This window comes from Geotrypetes seraphini, chromosome 8, assembly GCF_902459505.1.
Source record: "Geotrypetes seraphini chromosome 8, aGeoSer1.1, whole genome shotgun sequence".
Taxonomy (NCBI): Eukaryota; Metazoa; Chordata; class Amphibia; order Gymnophiona; family Dermophiidae; genus Geotrypetes; species Geotrypetes seraphini.
The window spans coordinates 155,703,359-155,722,874 of record NC_047091.1 but is presented as its reverse complement, the minus strand read 5'-3'; the positions used below and the strand labels follow the sequence as shown (position 1 = coordinate 155,722,874).

The 19,516-nt window shown below is 42.0% G+C and overlaps 1 protein-coding gene across 2 annotated transcripts in view; it reads right to left on the bottom strand.

Annotated features, from left to right (window-relative positions):
- The window catches only part of VPS33A (VPS33A core subunit of CORVET and HOPS complexes), a 35,487-nt gene extending 18,533 nt beyond the window's left edge, over window positions 1-16,954 (bottom strand). Inside the window, exons 1-5 of one of the 2 annotated variants that reach the window (XM_033955861.1) lie at window positions 16,760-16,954; window positions 11,150-11,215; window positions 8,814-8,941; window positions 1,344-1,530; window positions 665-781 (exon numbers count right to left, since the gene is read on the bottom strand). In XM_033955861.1, the coding sequence (XP_033811752.1) occupies window positions 665-781; window positions 1,344-1,530; window positions 8,814-8,941; window positions 11,150-11,215; window positions 16,760-16,861 (600 nt within the window). In that variant the 5' untranslated portion in view covers window positions 16,862-16,954. The remainder of the gene's footprint in view (window positions 1-664; window positions 782-1,343; window positions 1,531-8,813; window positions 8,942-11,149; window positions 11,216-16,759) is intronic. The other variant, XM_033955860.1, reaches the window with a different exon arrangement.
- Window positions 16,955-19,516: the final 2,562 nt, after the last annotated feature.

Genomic DNA, 19,516 nt, shown 5'->3' with positions numbered 1-19,516 from the left:
CCAGGCAAATGCCCTTGTTGGCCCCAAAACCTGGATAATCAGTTCCACATTGTCCAGTGTTTTATTTAAAATGTCCTTGCCAAACTCGTGCTTCATGGATTAAATTCCAGGTTTTCAGGGCAACAAGGGCATTTGCCTGCGTTGTCTCTTGAACTAGGTGTTTGTTATAAGTCAGAGGGTGGTATATTCAATATATTTATAATATTTATTAGAAAAGTAAGGTTAATTAATAAATTAATGGTGTGTGCATATATGTATTAGTTCTTCTCTTCTAAATGTATGTTATGTAATGAATATGCATGAGATAAACTTGCACACCTACTACCTACTTTATAGGCAAATCTCACTCATACTTATTCTTTAGGGATATCTTGAAAACCTGACTAGTTGGGGGACCCCAGGACAGGTTTAAGAAGCCCTGTTTCAAACCTGCAGCTAACTATAACCACTGTACATATTGAGTTAATTAGCACACGTCAGGGGTGCTTCAAGTTTTGCCATTCACAAGAACTGCAGCTAAAACAGAGCTACATACTATGAAGTGAGAACATGCCTGGGCCTGCAATCTGCAAATGCTGAGAAACCAGAGTGTAAAGGAACTGTAAATGAAATGCAACACAAAGAGGATAATAATAATTAGAGAGAGAAAAAGACTCCTTTTTACCCGAGCACACTCGCCCTTCCCAATGATCTGGGGGATTGTTCCATACAGAGCTTGCAGAGTCATAAGTCCCTTTGCAGCATGGTACAGACTTGTTTGGTCATTTTCTAAACAACACTCCTAATGAAAAGCCATATGGAATAAAACAGAGTTAATAGAGAACAAAAAAGGGCAGTTTAAACCCTGATCTGATTTAGATAGAATACAATGTCTAATCTAAATTCTTACAGGCCAGGGCTCTTCCATCCCCAATCTCTCCTATTATGTAGAACAGAGCAGGCTATATTAAGTCTAAATGCCTGGGCCTGTTAAACCTCTCCTTTTCCAAACATTATTCTATATTTCACACACACCGTCAGGACCACATTACAGATTAATGACATACAACTGGCAAGCAAAGGAATAGGGGAAGTTAAAACACACACACACTACTTGTTCTGTGCTGCTTTGATATCAGTATGTTTCTTGATGGAGCCAAGGGACCCCAAGTTTTGTGTACATGGGACTTGATTTTTAGGTGTCCAACCGAATGTCTCTCTCCAGTCAGATCCTGCTCCCCATGGTGTAATGGCTGCCAACAGGCAAGAAAGGAACAAAAAACACAACTACAAAAGGACAACATTCACCTTTTAAATCACACAAATTCTCTCTCTAAAGGACCTTCCTTCGAACTAATGCTTACTTTGAATGAAGTTTCAGACTCCATAGATAGCAAATCACCATCGAATGGAATTAAGTCCAGACCATACTCCTCTCTGTAAATAAAGGAGCCCAAGACCCCCTGATCCTTCAGCCGCTGTTCACAAAGCAAGCTACGTCGTGGTACAAACAAGATGTGAAGATCCCTTGGACAACGAACACGATCCTCACTAGAAAAGACATTTGTTTGTACACATAATCATTAACACAAGCCTAATGCACTGCCTTATACTTTAATCCAGGGGTGTCCAATGTTGGTCCTCGAGGGCCGCAGTCCAGTCGGATTTTCAGGATTTCCCCAATGAATATACATGAGGTCTATTTGCATGCACTGCTTTCCTTGTATGCTAATAGATCTCAGGCATATTCATTGGGGAAATCCTGAAAACCCGACTGGATTACGGCCCTCGAGGACCGACATTGGACACCCCTGCTTTAATCCTTTAAAATCAGACATTAAAATAATGGAGTTTACAAAATCTACCTATCCTGTTAAGAAAAACTTTGGTCAAAATAACTTATGCATGCCCTAGTTTAGCCATCTATAACTGGGAAACAATCCTGTTCCTTTCATCCTAGCTCTCTCTGGAAGAGTGTTTTCCCTTAGATTTGACTGTCCACATCCCAAACCTGAGCCCAAGGTGATTTATAATACAGACACAGTGAACGTAACATCTAAGTCTATGGATAAGGCAACAAATTTAAATAACTTGCCAAAATCACAATGAAGGTCAACAGAAGGAAGGTGATTTGAATACTGGCTTCACTGGTTCTCAAGCCTGCTGCTTTCACTACTAAACTATTCGGCATTAGAGAATGAGATGGAAACAAAGTTTGTCCCCATCCCCAAATTCCATCAAAACAGTTCCCATCATTTTTGATAAATGACAAATCACTCGCTTTTTCTATTAATGAGATTTTGTACTGATGCAGGGATGGGGTGGGGACAGGGACAAACTTTGTCCCCGTGTCATTCTCTATCCGCATTTCATGTCATGTACACCAATTGTTAGAAGGTGCTGCCAGGTCATCCATCCAGGAGGGTGGTTATATGTAGGCTTCTGCTGTGCTAAGGCTATAATGTGCTTTAAGATCCGATTTGCCTGAAAGGTTTACATAAATTCTAATTTTTGCTATGTTACTCTAGGTACGTGAACATGAGATAAATGCTTGAGAATCAACAGGAGAAACTGCCTTCACACCAGTGAACAGCAAACAACACAACAAAGGTGACAAATGGGTGCTGAGTCTCTTTAATTGTAATTGACTCGACACGATCGTGTTTCGGCCCACAAGGGCCTGCCTCGGGAGTCTTGTTGTGAAATCATGACAGTTAAGGAAAAGGCACAAAAACAGAAGAGAGGATCCAAGGCTGAGAAAGGGCAATAGGTATGGTTGGTGTTTATCCAATAAACATCTAGTTTACTTATCTGCATCAGTGGTGGTTTATTGGTTAAAACCTAAAATTAAAAGATTCAGTTATAAAAACAGCATTTTTGGGGGGGCCAGCATTTTCCCAATGCTCCTTTCAACTTCAAGCTCAGGGACAGGAAACATAAAAACATCCTTACTGGGTCAGACCAATGGTTCATCTAGCCCAGTAGACAATCCAGGTCACAAGTACCCGGCAAAAACAGCTACTGATCCAGGGCAAGCAGTAGCTTCCCCCACATCTGTCTCAATATTAAAACTACAGTCTTTCTTCCAGGAACTTGTCCAAACCATTTTTTTAACAAGTTCCTAGAGGAAAAGTCCATAATCTGGTCCTCAAGTAATAATAATAACTTTATTTTTTCTATACCGCCACATTCTTATGACTTCTAGGCGGTTTACAGTGAAGAGAGCTGGACAATCAGCGAATTACAGAATACAATTAGTAAAATACAATACAATACAATTAGTACAATACACATATTTCTCAAGTTATCAGCATGGTGTTAATCGTTTTAGAAATGGTAACTGATTAGGAGATGAATCTATTGAATAGTGCTGTCTTAATTTCTTTCCGAAATGCGCCGTAGGTCAACCTAGCTCTGTTGATGTACAACACAGGTATCCACAATGAATATGCATGAAATAAATCTGTATGTAGTACCTCCACTGTACAAAGATTCAAAATATCACTCCAAAACAAAAACACCACACAAGCCAAGAAAGCTAGTTTATTACTTAAGCGAAAGAAAAGCCTCAGACAAACGGAGAGGTGTACCCACACTCTTCCACCCAAGCATCATAGGCAAAAAACTTTTGCACAAGTTTAAAATTAGCAGGTGGGAGCAAAAAATAGCCGAGAATGATTAATGGTAAAAACCACTGAACACAAACAGGCCAGGCCGACGATCGTTTCGTGGCCGGTAACCACTGCTTCAAGGCCTTAGCGCCAAATCCAGACTATCAGTACGTAGATCCTAACTGCTGCTTTCTTGGCTTGTGTGGTGCTTTTGTTTTGGAGTGATTCCTCCCTGTTTTTTTGTGGTTGTGTACCTCCACTGTATGATTAGGGACTCATAATCAAAACACTAAAACATCCCCAAAAAACTAAAACAACCAAAATAAAAGCCCCAACCCCCTCGAGCGGTTCCCCATTCTCCCAGACAACTACTTATCAAACCCAGACCTAGGAGCCAGAGCTGACCTCAGTTGGAAACAATTCGCAGTAATCGACTGGCAAACCTTTAACTCTTACTACAACAAATATACGCACTCCCATTGCAAATTAGACACATGCCCACCAAATATCATGAAAACGGCACCCCCCTGCTTCAAAGCAAAAATGATGACATGGGTTAACTTTCTACTATCCTCAGGAAACTTCCCGTCTGAGCAAGGCCACATTATGATCACCCCTATTATAAAAAATGCGAATGAACCACCCAATTCCCCATCTAACCATAGACCGATTGCCAGTATCCCCTTATTCACCAAAATTGCGGAGGGGCTGGTAAAGGCGGAACTCTCTACATACCTAGACAAATTTAACATACTCAGCGACTGTCAATCAGGCTTTCGCACTGACCACAGCACGGAAACCATCTTAGCTTCCCTTCTCGACCACCTCCACACGCTCTTCACTCAGGGCTCAAGTGCCTTAATCATACAACTTGACCTGAGCAGCGCTTTTGACCTGGTAGACCACACCATCCTCCTAGAATGCCTGGCACACATTGGCATCTCAGACCAGGTCCTTAACTGGTTTCAGGGGTTCCTAAGAAATAGATCCTACAAAGTATGCAAGAACAACTCTTTCTCTTACAGCTGGGACAACACCTGCGGGGTCCCGCAGGGCTCCCCCTTATCCCCCTCCCTTTTCAACATCTACCTGGCCTCCCTAGGCAACCTTCTTCATAACCTCAAGCTCAAATTCTTTATTTATGCAGACGACATCACAATATCCATCCCACTCACTAACTTGTCACATGAAATACTCGACCACACTACAAACATTCTCAACCAAATCGAACTCTGGATGCTAGCATTCAGACTGAAATTAAACCCCGATAAATCTAAATTCTTCCTAGCCACCCCCAATGACAAAATCAAAGAAACCACAATTCAACTGAAAGGTACGACCTTCCCCCTCGAACCAACCTTAAAAATCCTGGGAGTCACGCTGGACAAAAACCTTTCCTTAGAAAAGCACACCGACCTCGTCGTCAGAAAAAGCTTCTCTGCACTTTGGAAACTTCGCACCATAAAAAAATACTTCAATGACACTTCCTTCCGCCTTCTTGTACAATCCTCCATCCTCAGTATTCTAGATTATTGCAACATCATTTACCTTAACGCCACAAAGAAAACAACCAGGAGACTAAAAATAATCCAGAATACCGCCGTGCGCCTCATCTTTGGCCTAAAGAAATGGGAACATGTCACCCCATTCTACCACCAACTCCACTGGCTGCCTTTCGAGTCTAGAGTCCTTTACAAATTCGCATGCTTCTGTTACAGGGCGGTAAATGGGTCCTCACCAAGTTACATCAATCCTCACTTCAACCTCTACCGCACCAACAACAAATCCCGTCGTATTCAGCTGTTCGCCTTCCCCTCACCCAAACATTGTCTCTTCAAAAGATTCCTTGACAGAACTTTCGCCTTCCAAGCAGCCAAGCTGAACCCATGGCTAGCACAAATGATACTAGAGGCCCCCAATTACCTCGGGTTCAGAAAATCACTTAAAACTTACCTATTCCACAAACAAGACCCGAAAGGTTCCCCCCCCCTGACAATACCTCCCCCCCTCCCCAATCTGGCCCCCTCATGAGGCCTGCTCCTTTTTCTTCCCCTCTTTCCGCATCCTCTGTCTAGTTCAAATCAAGCTGATAAATAATTGAAACTATGTTACTCTGTAATTCTAATAACAAATCTGTAATTCTAATAACAAATCTGTAATTCTAATAACAACTCTGTAATTCTGACAAATAATTGTAAATCTGCCTGTCTATGCAGATCCTAATGTAACTCAATGTAAACCGCCTTGAACTCACATGGGTATGGCGGTATATAAAAATAAACTATTATTATTATTATTATTATTATTAAGTCAACACTCGCCCAATTTACAGATGCCTCTCTAGGATGCCTAAGTCAACCATGCCTACTGTTTAAGATTTGTCGTTAGGCATCCTTCGGTGGGCGCCTCTACTTAAGAGTTGCTAGACATCCTAAAAGTTCAACCTTGAACTCTTAAATTGTTTAATGGGTTTTTTTTTTTTGACTGGCTGAAAACCGGTGCGGTCAATTACCACGCCAATTATGCCAATTTTTTTTTTAAAGTTAGGTGCAGATCCCACACTTAGGCATTGCTAGGCGGTCACAATTAGGATACCTTGTGGCAACTAATGTATGTGCTGGTTGGCATATCAATGAGGGCTAAGAGCCAAATATCATCTAAGAACAACAGGCTTCTACTTATTATGACAGGGGTTGCCATACAGCAGATTACGAGTAATTGGAAAAACTGGGAGAGACTTAATTACAGTTTCTGGTGGAACTCTTTATGTCACATTTATAAAATGGAGACAACAATAGCCACACAGCAGGGGAATTTTAGAAAATTTCAGGAGATTTGGGAGCCATTAACAAAATATTATAATGACTGAAAATTTATTTTTCTCTTTTCCCTTAAAAATACATATCCAGGATGGGGGCAGGGGAGGGAAGGGATTTTTATTGATTTGAACATTAAATAAGGTATATAAGAATGGGGTTTACGATAGGTTTTCTGGAATTTTAAGAGAGTGTAGATTAGGGGGGGGATAAAGTCTGATATAATGTTTAACAGAATATTAAATGTATTTGAATTTTTAAATGCTATAAATACTGTTACACTTATTGAAAGTTTTTTTAAAAATGAATAAAGAATTGGGGGGAAAAAAAAAAAGAATATGGCCCTAAATGTAAAAAAAAACAACTATTTTATACCTAAGGACTTCTTAGCATTTAGCAAGCACTAAGCCTCAGTAAAAAGGCCCCACTGTAAACATTTTTTTTAAAATGTCATAATCAGATATGATTTCCAGAAAATTATCCAAACTGTAGTGCTTGCAAGATTGGATTACTATAACATTGTACTTCTGGGGGTGCCATCAACGTGTACGCACACCTTGCAGGTGGTGCAGAATTCCATCACACATCTATTGTGTGGACTTGGTAAATTTGAACATGTTACTAAACATTTTATAATGCTATATTGATTAACAAAGTACTTCCGAGTGAAGTACAAATTACTAGTGATGGTTTATTTGAGCCTTAACCACATGGCACCAAAGTATCTGCAGGACTGTTTGATACCTTATGTTCCTACTAGAGATTTGAGATCTTCTAGGCAGGCAGGCTTGGTTGTCCCTTCTCAGAAAAGTTTGCATTACAAGTCCATAAGGAACAGTGTGTTTGTTCTCAAGTGCAGGACCATCAGCGTGGAATAAGCTGCCTGTATACTTAAGGTGTATGAATTTAAGCAAATGTTTAAAAAAAACTACATCTTTTTTGTAATATGAAATATGGTGCTCAGTAATGTTGGGTTTTACTACGACAGCAGATTCTGTTTTGCGAGTGTGTCTGCTTGTATTATTACTGTTTAATTATGTATGCATTTTTTTGTAATCTGCCTTGGACAAAGGCGGACTAGAAATAATACCATATTTCCCTAAAAATAAGACAGCGTCTTATATTAATTTTTGGTCCAAAAAACGCACTAGGGCTTTTTTGGGGGGGGAAGTCTTATTTTTTTCATGTACAATGATCATCTCTCCCTTCCTCTCCTCCACCCCAATTCTTCCTCTTTCCTTTCTCTCCCCCACATGTGCATCATCTTTACTCCCCTCTCACCCATCCCCTGTGCCTTCCCTCTGCAGCATCTTTCTATCCCTCCCTCCCATCCCCCCGTGCAGCAGAAACTTTGAGCAGCATCTTTCTATCCCCCCACCCCACGCAGCCGAACCCCCTGACCCTCCCACTCATCTCCCTGCGCAGCATCTTTCCATCTCTCCCTCCCATCCGAACCCCGCTAACCCTCCCACCGCGAGACCGAAATACCTCCCTCCAAACAGCAGTGTCAGCAGCACTTTAAACAGGCTGCTTCTCGGCCTTCTCCCATTGGGGCCGTCCCAGAGCCGCGTGATGCGGCAGAGGGTAGGACCTGGCATGAGAAGACCGTGAAGCAGCCTGTTTAAAGTGCTGCCGACACTGCTATTTGGAGTGAGGTATGTCGGTCTCGTGGTGGGAAGATTGGCAGGGTTCGGATGGGAGGGAGAGATGGAAAGATGCTGCGCAGGGGGATGGGTGGGAGGGTCTGGGGGGTTCGGCTGCATTGGGTGGGAGGGAAGTGCTGCTGCCGTTGACAAATCCAGTGTTGGAGTCGGGGAGTGTCGGGGACATTCGGGAGGGGCTTCAGGGGTGATCTAATTAGGGCTTATTTTTGGGGTAGGGCTTATATTAAGACCTATCCTGAAAATAATGCTAGGGCTTATTTTTGGGGTAGGTCTTATTTTCAGGGAAACACGGTAAATTGAAATTAAACTGAAATCATCCTAACAGCAATGTAATCCTAGAATTCAACCTTCCCCAAGTCCTGAGGGCCCAAAGTACTGTATAAACAGCCAAGCTTTAAGCTATTTTCAGAACATCAAGAAACTGAATTCCAAAGTCGATTATTTACTTAACCTTGTCATTACAGTCACAGTCTTGGCCAGCACCCACAGACCATAATTCCCCTTCAGAAATGTCTAATTGTGGGCCCTAGGTGCAGCTACTAGTGTCACCATTCATAACTGGGACTCCCTCCTCTGTAGGGACTGCAGCACTACCCACTCTGAATCATCAAGGGCTAACACAGGGAGCAGGACTAGGCCAAGGAATGAAGCATGGGCAGTGTACAGCGCAGCCGCCAAATCACCAGGAGGCTCCTAATTATTATTTTACAAACTGATGTTTTCTGAAAAACCACAGACTTTACCTAAGTACGTTTTCTGCAATAATATCCATGAGCTCCAGTCTAGGCCGGACAAAAAAAATGACATTTTTGACATCTGCTGCTGGGAGGCGGCCAGCCTTAAGGGTAAACATTTTTTCCACTTCGTGCTCCTGAGGAAAAATACAATTCAGTAGCAATTAATTACAAGTGGCATTAAATACAATGGAGGCCACAAAAGCAGCTCTCCAGTCAATGTGAGCATAATCTCCCATATCTTCTCACTTCCCCTCCCAATGCAATGGAGACATATACATTACTGTGCTCATTTATTTAACAAATCTTATATTCCACTAATCCTGTGCAATACAGTTTTGTGTGTATTCGGCATTTCAAAGTCTCAAGCTTATAAATGATTGCAGTTGAAATAGGCCATTCAGAAAGGGCTCCCTGAATGACAAAATTTAAAAACTCAGTATAGCTTGCCGGGCCTATATTTCCAGACAGATTTGCTACGGCATTAGGCCGTCAAGTGGTATAAATTAATATCTGAATATTTGAACAAGAAGCCTAAAACTAGTCCAAAAAACATTTGGAGCATTGAGATAAAGCAGTAGATTTCTACTACTCAATGGCCAAGGATTTGGACTTGGAGGATCAGATGTACAGCATCAGCATCTATGAGACAAACTTGAATTTTTCTGTTGCATAGAGTTTTTTGGATCCCAGTTCGTTTGCAGAAGTTAGACAGTTCAAAATCTAACAGATGCTGACACTGTCAACGTGAAATAGGGACACTGGATCATTTGTTGTTTTTTTGTCCTTTGATACTCAACTTCTGGAGATCAATATTGGAATTGTTTCCGAGATGGAGTTGGCAAATGGGATAATAATTGTGAAGTCATCAGCGTAACTGAATAATTTTATCCCCAGCTGGGTTAACTGAACGCTCAGTGAGGTCATGTAGATATTGAAAAGCAGAGGGGATAGTGGGGACCCTTGCGGAACGCCGGATGGGTTGCTCCAGGTGTTGGAGAGATCATTGTTGAAGCGAACCTGATAGGTTCGGGACGAAAGGAAACCATGAAACCAGTTTAGCACTTCGCCTCTGATGCCAATAGCGTCTAGACACTGTAGCAAATTCGCATGGTCTTCAAGGTCAAAGGCAGAGCTCATGTCGAATTGCATGATCAGGGCACTGAGGCCTTTGCTTAAAAATAGGTGCAAGTAATCTAAGATGGCCGCAATTACCGTTTCTGTGCTGAAAAGCGGTCTAAAGCCGGATTGAGTCTCATGAAGGAGTGAGAACTGGAATTAAAGTGCTGTTTATGATTTTTACTGTATGTATCCACTTTGTTTTTGTTCTTGAATTAGGGTGGGAGAGGGAGGAAATGTTTTGAAGTATTTCTTTGATCGACTGTAAGTGCTGTCTTGAAGTCAACTGTATGTATATTTTAATGCACTGTTTTTGAATGGAAAATTAATAAAGAGTTAAAAATTTAAAAAAACAAACAAACTAAAGTTTGGTGTGTATTACAACATAAAATAGAATAAATCATAACACCACAACTGAATATGGACCAGTGTTCTCTTAATACTGAGGCTTGGGAAATCTTTGGGCCAAGCTCCTGTTTGCAATATATGCAATTTCAATCCCACATACACGTCAGAAAGCTTATATCCAAATATGGTCTAGTCTATTATGAGACTCATTTTCAAAACAGAAAAATGTCCAAAAAATGGTACAAAGTGGAAGATGAACTTTTTTTCTTCAAAAAAATATCAAAATCACTATTTTCAAAACTCACATTTAAGATGTTTTTCTCCGCAGTTCATCTACATTTCAAGGGGGTAATATTCAGAGTGGGACAAGGGCAGGCTTATGAGTTAGATATTTTTCTGCAATAAAAGAACATTGTAAAAAATATCCAAGGCAAAAAATAGCACATTTTGGGCTAGACCTATTTTAATAACGACTAAGAGCCCGATTCTTGTTGTGCCGCAAAAAGTTAAGCAGCAGTAGGTGTCCTACCTCTGTCTAACTCAATTGCTTTAATTGGTGATAACAACGTGGTAATTGACCACGTCATTTAAAATCAATTAAAAGGTAACATAGTAAATGATGGCAGGGGGTTATGATGTGATGTATACCTGGTACCTTTTATGTGAAGTTCACTGCTGTCCCACTGCTCTGTTGGGATGTCTATGTGGTTAGTCTAGTAAGATAATCGAAAGGCTTGCTTTTGTGTGTTTCTTGTTGCTTTGAATGACCACATTTGAAACTGGATTTTGAGCCATTTCTTGCAAAATGTCCAAAATGGATTTGAATGTTATATCAAAAATGCATCACTGAATTCCCCGAGGGAATTGTTGAAGTTTACCTTTAATAGTGAATACTGTGCAATTAATCCAAAGGGTCCAGTAAGATACTCATCCCAAACTATTGCCTAAAATAAAAAATAGAGAGAGTCAGAGTACTAACAAGATTTAAATAATTTGAGGCACAGTTAAAACACAAACACTAAAGAGAACCATTCACAATTAACCCCCCCCCCCCTTTTACAAAACCAGCTGCGGCAATAACAGCTCTGATGCTCATAGAATTCCTATAAGCATCAGAGCTGTTACCGTCGCTAAAAGCCATGCTACGGTTTTGCAAAAGGGGGGAGAGGAGTAAGTTTCAACATGCCAGCACTTTTAGTGGGGGGAGGGGAAGGTTCCGGGTAAAAAAAAAACCTCCCAGATCTTCCAAACCCTCAGCCATGAGCTGCTTTTAAGATCATGCTCTTTTTTTTTTTTTTAAACTGCTGCTGATGCTTTTGGTATGTGGTGCATCCCAGTGCCAAAGTGCTTGGTCCTTCTCCTTCTCAGCCACTGTTCTTTTCCTATAAAGGGACCTGCCAGAGAAAGCCCAAATACTGGGGCCCACCACATTCTGAAAGCTGCAGAGGTAGTTAATCTAATCTAATCTAATCTAAACCTTAAGTTTATATACTGCATCATCTCCATGAGAATGGAGCTCGACACAGTTTACAAGAACTTAAAATAGTGGGTAGAGAAGAAGAAAAAGGATTACATGAACTTATGTGTAGAAGGGGGGAGAGAAAGGGGGGAAGGATAGAGCTACAATTTGCTGAAAAGCCAGGTTTTCAGTTGTTTGCGGAATAACTGAAGGGAGCTCAGGTTCCACAGCGGGGTAGTGAGGTCGTTCCAAAGACCTGTGATTTTGAAGAGAAGGGATTTTCCCAGTTTGCCTGAATAGTGGATGCCGCGTGGAGAGGGGAAGGCTAGTTTAAGCCTTTGGGCAGTTCTGGAGGAGTCGGGACTGGAGGAGTTGAAAGACAGTGGGATAAGAGGAGGCAGGATTCCGTGAATGATCTTGAAAGCCAGGCAGGAACATTTGAAATGGATTCTGGAGATTATTGGGAGCCAATGAAGTTTGGCAAGGAGTGGGGAGGCATGGTCAGACTTGCGTTTTGAGAAGATCAGTTTGGCTGCAGTATTCTGGATTAGCTGGAGTCTTAGAATACTTTTTTTTTGATAGATTTAAGTAGATGGCGTTGCAGTAATCTAATTTGGAGAGGATGATGGATTGGACAAGGATGGCAAAGTGTTGTTGGCTGAAGTAGGATCTAGCTTTCCTCAGCATGTGAAGGCTGAAAAAGCATGATTTTGCCAAGGAGTTGAGGTGGTCATTGAGGGAGAGAGAGGAATCGATAGTGATACCAAGGACCTTGCATGAGAACTCGAGCTGTAGTGTATCGCCTGTGGGTAGTGTGAAAAGTGTGGGCAGGTGTTCGAATTTTGGGCCGAGCCAGAGTAGTTTTGTTTTAGATTCGTTTAGTTTCATCTGTACCGAGAGGGACCAGGCACGGAGTCTCATTATGCAAGCTGTAATGTTTTCGTGGAGGTTGGTGAGGTTCTGGTCAGTCTCAAGGAGGACAAGGATGTCATCTGCATAAGTGTAGATTGTTTCCAGGGGGGATAATTGAAAGAGTTTCAGGGAGGACATGTAGATGTTAAAGAGAATAGGGGAAAGGGGAGATCCTTGAGGGACACCGCAAGATGGAGTCCAAGGAGTGGACATGGTGCCATTTGTGTTGACGGTGTAGGAACGGGAGCGTAAGAAGTTTGAGAACCACATTAGGACGGTGGCGTCGATTCCAATCTCGGAAAGTTGGTAAAGTAGTATGTTGTGATGGACGACATCAAAAGCAGCGGAAAGATCGAATTGTAGTAGGACAGCAAATTTGTTACGTGAGTGTAGTTGTTGTACCTTTGAAATTAGGGAAACTAGGAGAGATTCAGTGCTAAAGCAGGGTCTGAAGCCATGTTGGTAGGGGTGAAGAATGGAGAATCTCTCGAGATAGGAGGAGAGCTGGGTAGCAACTATGGTTTCTAGAAGTTTGGTAAGTAGAGGGATATTTGCTATGGGACGGTAGTTTGATGGTAGGGAGGGGTCGAGATCAGCTTTTTTCAGAATAGGTGACAAGGCAATGTGGCCCATTTTTGTGGAGAACAAGCCTGATAGTAGAGCAGAGTTAATGAGTCTCGTAAGGGAGGAGATGGCCTGTGCAGGAATGTTTTCATAAAGGTTAACCCCTGCCCAAACCCCTTCCCCAGCAGAAATTGACTGAATAGTTCAGAACAGGGACTTACTGCAGAAAGCATCAGCGACAGTCAAAACAGCCTTGCTTCTCTATTGAGTTTGGTGCCTCTGGGCGGGAAGGCACTCGCGCATGCATGGTGCGGCTGACTAGAAACTTCTAAAGTTTTCTACAAGCAAGTATGCTTGCGAGGCTGTCCGCATCGGGGCTCTGTGGATGATGTCACCCATATGTGAGAATAGGCTGCCTGCTTGTCCTGGGATAATGTTGTCAATCAGTGCAATTATAAAAGCATTTAAATATTGAAGCAGAATGGAATTTTTTTTGGTACAAGCCATGGAAAAATCACCTTGTGACAGAATTGGTGGAACAACGAAAAAAATTAGCAGCTAGAGCTATTCAACAGCAAAACCTATTCAAATTCTGTGACAAGGAACATACATGGAATTAAGTACATATTTGTTCACAAAGAAGAAAATCAATGAAATCATGACATTTCAAAAAGAAAGATAGCAAGAAAGCAGCACAATAGCTGAAACTAGAGATCATCATCAATTTGTACCATTCAACTCAAACACTGTTTGTGTGAGCAATGTGTCAAATGATACTACCTACTTTGTGGCCAGAACTTCCAATAAGGACACTACAGTGCCAGACTTGAGAATATCACAACTGCTCCGTGGTTATTATTTTGCTTGCATTTATGTTAATAAATGGTAGATTGGCAACATTGTTGAAGTATCAATGGAAGAAAATGATGTCTTGATAAAGTTAAGCATCCACATGTCCTTGCTAATTCATTTTACTAGCCTGAAAAACAAGACATTTGTTGGGTGCCGGAACAATATCTCATTTGGGAGAGTGTGTGGCGCAGTGGTTAAAGCTATAGCCTCAGCAGCCTGGGGTTGTAGGTTCAAACCCACGCTGCTCCTTGTGACCCTGGGCAAGTCATTTAACCCTCCCATTGCCCCAGGTACATTAGACAGAGTATGAGCCCATCGGGACAGACAGGGAAAAATGCTTGAGTACGTGAATAAACTCATGTAAACCATTCTGAGCTCTCCTTGGAGATTGGTCTAGAAAAAAGAATGAATAAATAAATAAAAATAAATAAACTTCCATGCTCTCTGTTCCATCGGTTACATCAATGCCTCTTAAACTGTACCAAGGCACAGTGGTGTGCCCTAAATAGATTTTGGGTGTACCATGAGAGATTCCAGAATTTTAATTTTAAAAATTCCCTTCATAAGTATACACTAGAATAGATGACATGTACGTTGTGTACGCAAGAGTCTGTCAATGTCATGAGTGTCTGTATGCGTAAGGATACAACCGCCCAGACAAGTATCTTTCTTTAATGTGATTGGTCCTTGAAAACTAATGGCAAGTAATTTTATTTTTTATGCAGTCGTTATCCTAACTTGAACAACAAAGCAATCAAGGCTTTGTTACTGTTTGGATCTTCTTTGCGAACTTGGATTTTCAGCTCTGACAGAAATCGAAAAAAGAGAGAACAACTGCAGATGGTAGATGATGAAATGTGTGTTTGCTTGTCGACTATCAAGTCGCATTTTGAGTTAATTTGCACTCAAAAACAAGTACATCTATCGTGTTGATTAGAAATTCTATTCTATCTACTTTAGTTTCACCATAGTTACAATTACCCATACTTAACTTAAAGAACTTTAAAAAACACAACTCTCAAATTTAATTTTTTGTTGGTTTTGCAATTTTATAATTTCAATTATAACGCGCCATGAAAAACATTTGCTCCATTTAGTGTGCCAGAAATTAAAAAAAAAGTTACAGACATTGGGTTACATCAGCTGGGCAACAATATCAGTTTTCAGAAACTATTTTGGCAAATGTGGCTTATAAATTCAATAAAATGCAATGAAGGAATAAAGACAATCTGAACTTTGGCTTGGGAACCAATAGATGATACCCACTTTAGGCTTAGGTACCTAGGTTAAGTTGCCCAGTTATTGGCTTGGGAATCAGATACCCGCTCAAGGCTTTGGAACATCAATAAAGAAATCAAGATTGCAAGATTCAGAACATGAACAAAGAGACCTACCTATATCTAGTACTGCATGGCTATAGGTGTACTGCATGGCTATAGGTGTAACATGACCTATATGGCGATGAAGTTGTTGGCTCAAATTTCTTTAACTGATAGTGCCAATGCCACCATAAACCAACACAATCAAATATTTTCCTTATAAAAATGCAAAGGAACAGTCATATGCTCGTAAGAAGTACAACTGAAGAGTTACCATATTTACATGTTAATGTATGCCGTTACCACAGAAACTTCTAACATCTTTGACCCTTATTTTCAGGCAAAGTTGAAAAATCAAAAACAACATTTTCAGGGGGTTTGAAATATGCTGTTCTAATAGAGCCAATTCAAAAATGTTTCTAGAGGACTCTTTTGCAAAAGCTGGTTGGAAATACCCCATTTTTGATGTTTTCTTGAAAACCCACAAAATTTAAAGTGAAATTGTAAAGTAATGAGATTAGCTTTTAAGCTGAAATCATATTTGAGAACAAAAGTCATGTCACAAAAACACAAAATTTTACAGGGATAGATTACAGGAACCACATGCCGTATGCCAGTTTCAAAAAATGAAAATCTGCATTAGTTCCATTGAATAGATGGTAAAACGTTGTATAAGATCACCAAGCTTCATTTGTTTTACTTATATAACCAAGGAAGTATTTTGACTCAAATTTGTGAAAATTTTGCAGGGAAACTGTACATGGTCATGGTATGGTATCAAAGAGCTATTTCTCCACAAGTATTTCACTGGTGGATCTTAAACTTTACCAGAGATCGGTTGGGTCATGTAAAATTCAGCACACAGTTTCATTAAAATCCGTGATGGCAAGGTATAAAACCTAATTTACTCTTTTTGGATCTTGATACAGTACTTGTGACCTGGGTTGGCCACTGTTGGAAACAGGATACCAGGCTTAATGGATCTTTGGTCTGTCCCAGTATGGCATCTCTTATGTGAGGTAGTCCTGGGAGGATCTGTCTGTTACCTCTTTCCCTTTCATGGATTCTAAGCTAGAGTTGGATCAGGCTTGAACTACCTTAGGGGAAACTTCTTTCAACATATAAATATAAGGAAGATTTTAGGAAAAGAGAAGTGCCAGGGCAAGGTTTGGGCTTCTGTTATCTCATATTGTTTCTGCCAGAGATGCAGATTCCTAGAGTCGGTGGCAGCACTGGTGTGTAAACAACCCCTAAAGGTTGTAGCTACCATGCTTTGACTATAAAGGGGTTGGGGGGGATGAATGAGGCGGGGAAAAGACCGAAACATTCCTATATCAACCCAACCTAGAGCCTGTCGAGGAGAGAGAGGAGGAAAAGCTCACCTTAGTACCCGCGCACTTGTCCAAGAACTCGCGCAGCTCCTTGCGCATCGCCTCCCGCAGCACGTTTAGATTCACCCGCCCGTACGACAAGTGAGCCGCCATGGTGGAGACAGGCCGCAGTCACCTGACACGGGCCAAGTCACGTGACAATCAGGTGATTGCTCGCGCCCGGCGTGCTCTTACCCGCTGCAGGGGGGGGGGGGGACAGTGACGGAAGCTATTGTAAATTTGTTAGCTTTAGTTTAGCACAGCCGCACGCGCTGAAGGACTGAAAGCTCAGGAAGCTGCAGCTGCGTGAAATACGTGCTTAAATGGCAAAAATCGGGGCGCTAAATATAAGACTGAAAGATGCGGGAGAACGAAAACGACAAGGGGATAAGCAGCATCGAATCATTTTGCTCTTTGGGATAGTGCCAAGTAAATTATGACCTGGGTCCAAACTGCCCTTGCTGGACCTGCGATTTGGCCCCGTATGGAAGCTTACATTCTATGATGCCAGCAAAACTAATACATAAAGACATAAGAAGTTGCCTCCGCTGAGGCAGACCAGAGGTCCATCTCGCCCAGCGGTCCGTTCCCACGGCGGCCCATCGCCTGAGCAGTGGTCCCTGACTATTTCTATAACCTACCTCTACTCCTATCTGTACCCCTCAATCCCTTTGTCCTCTAGGAACCTATCCAAACCTTCTTTGAAGCCCTGTAACCTGCTTCTGCCTATCACAGCCTCCGGGAGCGCGTTCCATGTATCCCACCACCCTCTGGGTGAAAAAGAACTTCCTAGCATTTGTTCTAAACCTGTCCCCTTTCAATTTCTCCGAGTGCCCCCTTGTACTTGTGGTTCCCCATAATTTGAAAAATCTGTCCCTGTCTACTTTTTCTATGCCCTTCAGGATCTTGAAGGTTTCTATCATGTCTCCTCTAAGTCTCCGCTTCTCTAGGGAGAACAGCCCCCGTTTTTTCAGTCTGTCAGTGGATGAGAGGTTTTCCATACCCTTTATCAGCTTAGTTGCTCTTCTCTGGACTCCCTCAAGTACCGCCATGTCCTTCTTGAGGTACGGTGACCAGTACTGGACACAGTACTCCAGATGCGGGCGCACCATTGCGCGATACAGTGGCAGGATGACTTCCTTCGTCCTGGCCGTGATACCCTTTTTGATGATACCCAACATTTGGTTTGCTTTCCTTGAGGCTGTGGCATACTGTGCCGACGCCTTTAATGTTGTGTTTACCATTACTCCCAGGTCTCTTTCAAGGTTACTTACCCCTAGCAGTGATCCCCCAATTTTGTAAGTGTACATCGGGTTCTTTTTCCCTACATGCATGACCTTGCATTTCCCTATGTTGAAGCTCATTTGCCACTTTTTGGCCCACTCTTCCAGTGTCGTCAGATCCTTTTGGAGATCTTCGAAGTCTTCTGTGGTTTTAACCCTACTGTATCTGCAAATTTAATGACCTCACATTTTGTTCCCGCCTCCAGGTCGTTAATAAATATATTGAACAGGAGCGGTCCCAGCACCGACCCCTGCGGAACTCCGCTTGTGACCCCTTGCCAGTCTGAGTAATGTCCCTTTACTCCAACCCTCTGTTTCCTGTCTGCCAGCCAGTTTTTGATCCATCTGTGGACCTCCCCTTGCACCCCGTGATTCCATAGCTTCTTAAGCAGTCTTTCGTGTGGCACCTTGTCGAAGGCTTTTTGGAAGTCAAGGTAAATGATGTCTATTGATTCCCCTTTATCCACTTGGCTATTTACCCCCTCAAAGAAATGCAATAGGTTTGTGAGGCATGACCTACCCTTGCAGAAGCCATGCTGACTCGACTTTAGCTGTCCATTGTTTTCGATGTGTTCATAGATGCAGTCCTTAATCAGCGCTTCCATCATCTTTCCCGGGACCGAAGTCAAGCTCACCGGCCTGTAGTTTCCTGGGTCACCCCTTGAACCCTTCTTGAAGATGGGAGTGACATTTGCTATTTTCCAGTCCTCCGGGATCTCTCCAGTTTTTAAGGATAGGTTGCATATTTGTCAAAGTGGCTCTGCTATTTTGTTCCTTAGTTCCTTGAGTACCCTTGGGTGAATGCCGTCTGGACCTGGCGATTTGTCGCTCTTTAGCCTGTCTATCTGCCTGAGGACATCCTCTTGGCTTACCTCTAGTTGGACCAGCTTATCATCTGATCTCCATTTATGATCTCTTCGGGTTCCGGAATGTTGGTTGTGTCCTCCCTCGTGAAGACTGACGTAAAGAACTGATTTAACTTGTCAGCTATCTCTTTTTCCTCTTTTACCACTCCCTTTCTGTCTCCATCATCCAAGGGTCCCACTTCCTCCCTTGCTGGTTGCTTCCCCTTAACGTACCTGAAGAATGATTTGAAGTTTGTTGCTTCCCCTGCCAGCCTCTTCATATTCTCTTTTTGCTTTCCTAACCACTTTGTGACACTCCCTTTGGTGTTCTTTGTGCTCCTTTTGGTTGTTCTTTGTTGGGTTTTTTTCAATTTTTTGAACGATGCTTTCTTGTCACTTATCGCCTTTTTTACTGCATTTGTTATTCACACACTGGGTTTTTTGTTCTATTTTTTTTGCACCCTTTCCTGAACTTGGGGACGCACAGGTTCTGTGCTTTGTGCTCCGTGCCCTTGAGTAGGGTCCAGGCTTTTTCTACGGACTCCATCCTCCTTGTGTTGCCGTTGAGGTTCTTCTCCACCATTTTTCTCATGGCATCATAATTCCCTTTTTTGAAGTTGAGTGCTGTCGTTGTGGTTCTC